We start from the raw sequence: 8327 nt of genomic DNA, 5'->3' as shown, positions 1-8327 counted from the left end.
TCAAGCCAGTCTAAAAGGTTCGGCGCAATCCGACGCATTCCGATATAATTCGACAGAATCCGACGTATTCCGACCAAATACGCCACAAACATGTCCCGCAGAACTCCCTCTCGAACCACTTTCCACTTACAGGAAGGGGTCGGCCTCGAGCATGACCTTGGGCTGGACGTACTGGACGTCATCGCTGTTGTCGCAGATGATCCTTGCCAGACTGCTCTTTCTGATCTCGTACAGCTGATCTGCAACCAACGAATTAACAAGAGTTAGCTTGAGGTGTATCGACAGGACACGCAAGGCAAGCTGCCTGGGGTTCCTATTTGGGATAGGGGTCCTGATTTTAGATTGGGGTGGTGGTAACGTGGGCTCCGAGCTAGGTTGAGAGACCACGAAATAGGGTAACCCTAACCCCCACCTCCCCCCACCCCCACCCCAGCCCGGCGAGAGTTAACTAAATCAGGTTGTGTGACAATGAAAAATCTACGGGAAATTATCTCCTTGAAAACTGTAGCAGAATTAGTGAATATGGGATTATATATACAAGGTGGTTTTATTAAAGTTTCATTGTCACATAAGACTGGAAAATTAAATTGAAATCTAATATACAATGGAATATATCAGGACAGCCCCAGCCATTTTCGATTCCCTAGGGCTCTTAAAACACCTTAAATAGCCACTGGAGTTGTTAGCGATCTTGGTACACCAGAGGAAAGACCTCATGACAATAATGCTGGATTTCTAGGACATCAGGAGCAAGCGAGTATGTGGTCAATGTGATAAAGAGATCATAGTAACCTGCTAGTATTTCCTCCTCAACGTCATCCCCACGTTTCCCCTTCTCCACCAAACACCCTTGCTTCACTGTTTATGTTTTCACATCAATGACAAGAACCAGATACGCTTGGAGACACTTCGGAGGAATTCTTTTATTGTGTGGTTCTTACCTTTAGTGAAAGCTGAAGGTGGAATGTCGTTCTCATACCAGTATCGATCTCCTCGACGAAGGTAATGGAACTGCCGGCCGATGAGGCAGCCGAAAGTTGGACCCACCAGAGCACCACGGTTCGGTTTCTCGGCCAGGCCGCCGGTGAAGAGATCGATGTCGTCGACGCTCCTGAGGGGACAGAGTTCGTGTGTTCAAAATGTACGAATGAAATTACTCGTTTTGTGTCACTTTTTCCAAGAGATCTGTGTCCTCGGAACTCAAGGTAAATTTAGACTCAGAAGTGAGCATAGATGGTGGAAAACCTAAATGTTTATGGTTCTGATGCAGTCCGTGATGGTTTTAAAAAAAATGTGAATATCATTTCTTGCAAGAGTTTATCGTTGGGACTTTAGGAGTGCCCGAGGTAAAGACTACTCTTTGATGTGAACAGAAGTCCATAAACTTACTTGTAGACAGTCTTGAGGGCCTTGACGTTCTCGGGGATCATGACGTCCAACAGTTCGTCGAACTTGCTGACCTTCGGTAATCCGCAGAAGTTTCTCCACTTGTTGTACCCATCGATGCCGTGGTCGCGTCCTTGCTGGATGATCTGGGCAGCCAGATCCAAACCTGCACCTGTGAGATAGACAAGAGGAGGTTTCGTCTAAGATAATACCAATAATAGAAATAATGCCACTGGATAAGAGTTCTTGTACTTTAATGTCTGCAGCCGGCCTCTTAATGGACTAAAAGGTTTCTCATCTATGTTCTCCTGTTGATACACTTCTTCCCGTGTTCCTTTTTTATCTTAAGAAATGAAATAATATACAAGACTTTTTCCCACTTCCAGTCAATGGAAGTTAGACAAGGCAAAGAACGTTTTTACTTTTTGTTTCTTTGAAGCGCTATGTAGACTGTCTCGACAATCTCCAGACGATCTTATAATTCAGCCGCAGAATAAAGTCATCCAGCGTATGCCAGAAAAAAAATGACACTATGCTGTGTTGTCACAGTGATTCTTTTAATCTGAATGAAATTGTTGACTAGAACAAAGAACAGTTTGACGCTTGCCAGAATAAAATTTCTAAGCGTGAAGAACGTCGTAAAGGGTCGTGAATATCATCGAATTGAGACGATATTAAGATAAAAAAAAATCGTCAACAGGTTTCCTGAAACTAGAGATTATGGTATGAATTACAGGATCTTTTATCCGTAACGCGTCAAGTCACCGGACACATTACTTGGAAACTGCCAAATTACCGGAACCTTAAACAATCAATTTACCGGACTATCTTTCCGTGAAACACCAAACTATTAAATCGGTTACCGGTATCCGGAAAGAACCGATCTACAGAATTTATTGTCCGTTAAACTTACCGGATCTGCTATCCATAAACATCTTGTTGGTCATAGACTCGGATATAGCTGGATCTTCGTTCTGGGAATGAGCTGTGATGAGACCTTCCAGAACTCTGTCGAACTGGCCACGCTCGTAGAGGTCGAACGGCGAGTAGAACGTGTCGACGATCGGCCGTTCGCCCACCTTCTCTCCCTGGAATTGGCGAGAAATGAAAGAAATGAAAGAAAGGAAGAAAAGGCAAGCAGTGGAGTCATATCACTGAACCAAATATTTATATTTCGTCAATACTGTGATGTGTATGTGTGTATGTATGTATGTATGTATGTATGTATGTATGAATGTGTGTGTGTGTGTGTGTGTGTGTGTGTGTGTGTGTGTGTGTGTGTGTGTGTGTGTGTGTGTGTGTGTGTGTGTGTGTGTGTGTGTGTGTGTGTGTGTGTGTGTGTGTGTGTGTGTGTGTGTGTGTGTGTGTGTGTGTGTGTGTACGTGAACGCGTGCGCGCGCGTGTATATGCTCGTGTGCACGTGCACGCGCATGTATTTGTCTGTATATACCTCCCCCCCAAACCATCCAGTTCAGCAACTGGAAGGGAGACCCGCTCTTCTCGCTCCCGAAGACTTACGTCCTTGAAGTACTCCACGTTATTGGACATCATCGACGCCACAAACTGGAGAGCCGCCGCTCCGACAGCGTTGGCCACGCCGGCGTTGATGTTGATGTCGTATCCGGTGAAGAACCCGGACTGCTGCGGCTCCAGACCGTACTTCTCGACGATGCCCTGGTCAAGATAAGAAACGTTTCTGTCATACAGGTCACCTATGCATTCATTCGTTATTGTTTCCTGTTTATTTACTTTGTCCTATTTGTTGTTTGTTATTATTTGTTTACTATTTCTTGTTATCTAATGTTACTATGTTTTTATACTAATAATCTGTTATCTATGAATATCTGTTATTCTTTATCTATGGTTATTCATTATCTATGAATAATTATCATTGATTATTATAATTGATGATTGGTGTTTAGGTTTAGAATCAAAGATCTTGAGGCAACATGGTCATGCGCACCTGTCCCAGAATAGCAGGAAGGTACTCTGTATAAGTAACGTGCTGCAGCTCCGCGCCCAGAATACGCCTCGACTCCTGGAAGATCTGTTCGTCGCTCCAGTGGGTGTTGATCTCGGCCAGCAAGGTCGCCAGGCGGTTGTGTTCTCGGACGAACAGCTGGTGGAAGGTGGCCAGGCCAATGTGTTCGTTTACTCGAACGTCTCCGGACTTGAAACACCTGTAGGGGAGCAGTGCAGGTTTACTAAAGAAGATTTTTACATAAAATTTTAGGAAAAGATCTTTAAGGTTGTAAGACGAGGGTTTGGAGTGAAGCTTTTAGATAGGTTTTTAGACGGGGCTTTTAAGGGAGAGCTTCAGGTAAGACTTTCAGGTAAGGTTCTAGGATACTGGTGATGATGAACAAGGATGGGACTGTCTGTGGACTTCCCATTCTTGGTGATCCCGTAGCGGTATTGATGGAGGACACTGACATGTAGCAATAACTGGCGATCTGCATTGCATGCATATGTAGTACATCCATACAGTACAAACACACACAAACACACACATACACACACACACACACACACACACACACACACACACACACACACACACACACACACACACACACACACACACACACACGTTCGCACGCGCACACACACACACACACACACACACACACACACACACACACACACACACACACACACACACACACACACACACACACACACACACACACACACACACACACACACACACACACACACACACACACACACACACACACACACACGACTTGATGGCGTAGTGGTAGAGTTCCCAGCCTCCACTACGGCGGTCTGGGTTCGAATCCCGCCCAAGGCTGATTTTTTTTTTAGTATCGCTACGCTTCGAGTCGTTACTCCAACTCTCGTGGGCGGGGAGTTGGGTGTGTGTGTGCGTGTAAGGTCATAGCATTACCCATAGATCGGTCATACATGAGGTCTGAGCTCTCTTCTGGGAGGGAAATAGCTGTTGATCACGAGTCCAACACGTGATCCAAGACTATGGTGAAATGGTGAATAACACACACACACACACAAACGCGCACGCACACACACACACACACACACACACACACACACACACACACACACACACACACACACACACACACACACACACACACACACACACACACACACACACACACACACACACACACACACACACACACACACACACACACACACATACACAAAAACGCACGCGCGCACGCACGCACACACACACACACACACACACACACACACACACACACACACACACACACACACACACACACACACACACACACACACACACACACACGCACAAAAAAAAGCTGTGTTGGTCACTGACATCAGGTCACATTGTTTTTTATTTCTGTACACATTAATATCAAAGACCGCTTACTTGTACTTGCTGGAGCTTGAGCGACAGTCGACCTGGTTTTCGTCGTCCACAAGGATCTGGGTGCTTCCTGGGCCTCGCTGAACTTTCAGGAGTCCGCCCGTGTGGGCGCGAAGTTCGTCAGACTCCTCCTTGCTGGAGCCGTAGATGACTGAACCATCCAGGAACGAAGTCACTTGGTTGATTTGCTCACGGGGACCTAGAAAAGTAATATGAATGGTACAAATAATGTAAATGAAATGAGTGACATAAATGATAAGAATAAGGTGAATAAAATTAATAATATGAATTATATAAATAATATAAAATATGATTTAAATGATATGAATAATATTATAATACGAGTAATACAAATGTTATCAATTATAAATTTTATGAATAATGTAAAGAATATATAATATTAATTATATAAGTAATATAGATAGCACAAATTGTATAAATTAAATGGACATTATAATGTAAATAATATAGATAATGTAAACAACACAAATAATATAGCTATAAATAAATAATTGAATAAATCAACAAAAAGGTAAATAAATAAATAAATAAATAAATAGATCCATAAATAAATGAGTACTTAAGTAAATGAATAAATAGGTAAACAAAAATAGATCAAGAAATAGATAAATAGATTTATCAAGAATTTTTTCTAAGCTAAATTTAGGAACGAAAAATGGACATTGGCCTTTCCACTTTTCTTTTTCTTTGTCGCCAGGTGATGTTATTAAAACTTAGAGGAAACCGCTGTCTGGAAGGAGGCCGATAAATAATCCCAACTAGTTTATCTATTCCGGCTGGCGCACGCGATTTTAATCAGCGGCCAGGGGTTCCTCCGGTACTAACCGAGAGTGCATCCGGTTCTGGGTGCGGTTCCGGACCTGACGTATTCCTGGCATCTCTCCTTGAGAGGGGAGTAGATAGGGTCGTTGTCCGGGAGCCGGATCGGGTAGCACTCCGGATGGAAGTCGTTGAAGTTGACGCCGCAGCAACGAAGGCGCTGGCCGATGTAACCTGACAAAGGAAAGGAATATGTCAGAGGAAGCTAAGCGCAGATAATCGACCCTAGTTAAAAAAAAAATAATAAAAAATAAAAGTAAAAAATAATTAGTGCATCTGAATTCTACTATAAATCTCTCCTTACTCACTGCGCCATGTTGTCCCCAAGACTAGAACCGCTGCTGATCTATCGGAGAGTGAACACAACCCACCCACCTCCCCCCAGGGTCGAACCTCCTCTAGGAGTACATACTACTCCTCCTTGAGGCTCGTTACCTGCCATCTGGGGCGTGTGTGAGAGTTCGTGGATGAGGAGTGATAGAGTGATGTGGCAATAGCACGGTCTCACCGAGCCGCACCTAGGGGCTCAAGTTAAAATCGATAGACTATACCTCTCCCTGACTCTCCTCACCTGCCTTCTGGAGAGTGTGTGAGAGGTCGTGAAAGAGGAGTGATGGAATAATATGACAACAGTACGGTCCCATCGAGCCGTGTCTAAAGGCTCAAGTTAAAATCGATAAATTAGACCTCTCCTTTATGATCTTCATCTGCTATCTGGGGAGTGTGTGAGAGGTCGTGGGTGAGGAGTGATGGAGTGATGTGGCAGCATCTCGGTCTCACCGAGCCGCGCTTAAAGGCTCAAGTTAAAATCGATAGACTATACCTCTCCCTGAGGTTTCTCACCTGCCATCTGGGGAGTGTGTGAGAGGTCGTGAGTCAAGAACTCGCCAAAGGCAGAGGCGACCGCCGTCATGTACTTGTGGGAGGCATCTTCATCACCGTGAATAGTCAGGCTAATCACCCGGGCTGAGGGTAGGAAGTCGCCAGAGACAGCCTGCAAGAGGAGATTTATTAATAACTGTTTTTATCACATATGTTGTATTGTATAAAACACATTGTACAATAAACATTATATCATATATTTTGTATTCTATATTATTCTTGTGTTATACATTATGAGTTGTATATTACATATGTTATATACACCAAATATTACATACTTTATGTCGCATATTATACATCGTGTGTGTGTGTGTGTGTGTGTGTGTGTGTGTGTGTGTGTGTGTGTGTGTGTGTGTGTGTGTGTGTGTGTGTGTGTGTGTGTGTGTGTGTGTGTTTGCGTGTGGGTGTGTGCATGTGCGTGTTTGTGTGTGTGTGTGTGTATGTGTGCGCGTGTGTGTGCGTGTATGTGTGCGCGTGTGCATGTGCGTGGGTGTATGTGTGCGCGTGTGTGCATATGTGTGCGTGTGTATATATGTGTGTGTTTTTTTGTTTTGTTTTGTGTGTGTGTTTGTGTATGCGTATGTGCGTGTGCGTGTGTGTGTGTGTGTGTGTGTGTGTGTGTGTGTGTGTGTGTGTGTGTGTGTGTGTGTGTGTGTGTGTGTGTGTCAGACGGTGCACATTTTCCCCACTAAATATATAATCATGAGTAAAAGTTGTGACCCACGTTACAATTCTCACACCATCAATATGATTTTTGTCGAATACTTGATATACTTTCCTAAATACTATTTAATTTACATTTAGGTAATTTTCTTGATTAAAAAAAAAACTAAAATCATCACCCAAAGAAAGTGAATTTTGTATCATGAAAAAAAAAATTGGCTAGGGACAAAATTTCTGCTCGTGACTGTACATACGGCGAGAGGCACCTCACCTGCCGAGGAACGGAGACACCGTCCCCGTAGTTGGCCGGAAGAAACCTGAGGAATCGGGTATTGGCGTTGCCCCACTTCGGGTTCTGCACGTTGTTGCAGTAGCCGTTGAACGCCCGGAACTTCCGGGGCTGGCACGGGAAGTCGACCTCCACGGGGCACTCGTCGCCCAGAATCGTCCCCCGTACGTCAGCTGTCGGGAGTCCGTAGGTTACTTGGTCCTTATTCAGACGGAATCTGACGGAGAGGAAGGACAGTATTAGTCTTAGAAAAATGAGTTTTGATCTATCGCCACTTACCCTAATCTTTTCCATGAACAAAGCAGGATGGACACATGTCCTTGATGGCTGGACTAACACAAACACAAACACAAACACAAACACACACACACACACACACACACACACACACACACACACACACACACACACACACACACACACACACACACACACACACACACACACACACACACACACACACATATATATATATATATATATATTATATACTAATACACACACGCTAATACACGCACACACGCAGGCACCTGTACTTTTTATTCCATCGACTTGAGTCTATACTTGTCGATGACAACTCTGAAATCGACGAGACTGAGAACGTCGTTGGTGGTCGTGGCAATCGAAAAACTTACCATCCCCGATTCGATTCCGCAAAGGAGTGGCCATGCATATTTGTATTTATATATCTTTATATTTACATATATCTATTATATAGCTATATCTGTGTATATGTACTTGTATCTATATGTAAACGTATTTTTTTATCCATGTTTGTACTAGATATATCTAAATCTGTAAATATATATATACATAAACATAAATATATATGTGTATACATTGTGAAGAGGTAAAGGGAACACGGACTGAGGGAAATACTTTTAT

General features: G+C 43.6%; 1 protein-coding gene across 1 annotated transcript in view; it reads right to left on the bottom strand.

The window, feature by feature from the left end:
• Positions 1 to 126: 126 nt before the first annotated feature.
• Positions 127 to 8327, bottom strand: part of LOC143021594 (salivary peroxidase/catechol oxidase-like) — a 182228-nt gene continuing 174027 nt past the window's right edge. The window contains exons 5-14 of the mRNA XM_076179224.1: positions 7425 to 7659; positions 6452 to 6602; positions 5615 to 5782; positions 4772 to 4967; positions 3350 to 3566; positions 2905 to 3060; positions 2300 to 2474; positions 1390 to 1558; positions 942 to 1111; positions 127 to 239 (exon numbers count right to left, since the gene is read on the bottom strand). Of these exons, the coding sequence (XP_076035339.1) occupies positions 127 to 239; positions 942 to 1111; positions 1390 to 1558; positions 2300 to 2474; positions 2905 to 3060; positions 3350 to 3566; positions 4772 to 4967; positions 5615 to 5782; positions 6452 to 6602; positions 7425 to 7659 (1750 nt within the window). The remainder of the gene's footprint in view (positions 240 to 941; positions 1112 to 1389; positions 1559 to 2299; positions 2475 to 2904; positions 3061 to 3349; positions 3567 to 4771; positions 4968 to 5614; positions 5783 to 6451; positions 6603 to 7424; positions 7660 to 8327) is intronic.

This window comes from Oratosquilla oratoria, chromosome 1, assembly GCF_046742065.1.
Source record: "Oratosquilla oratoria isolate Oo_2021 chromosome 1, ASM4674206v1, whole genome shotgun sequence".
Taxonomy (NCBI): Eukaryota; Metazoa; Arthropoda; class Malacostraca; order Stomatopoda; family Squillidae; genus Oratosquilla; species Oratosquilla oratoria.
Note: the sequence above shows the minus strand (reverse complement) of the source record. Positions and strands in the feature narration are given on the sequence as shown.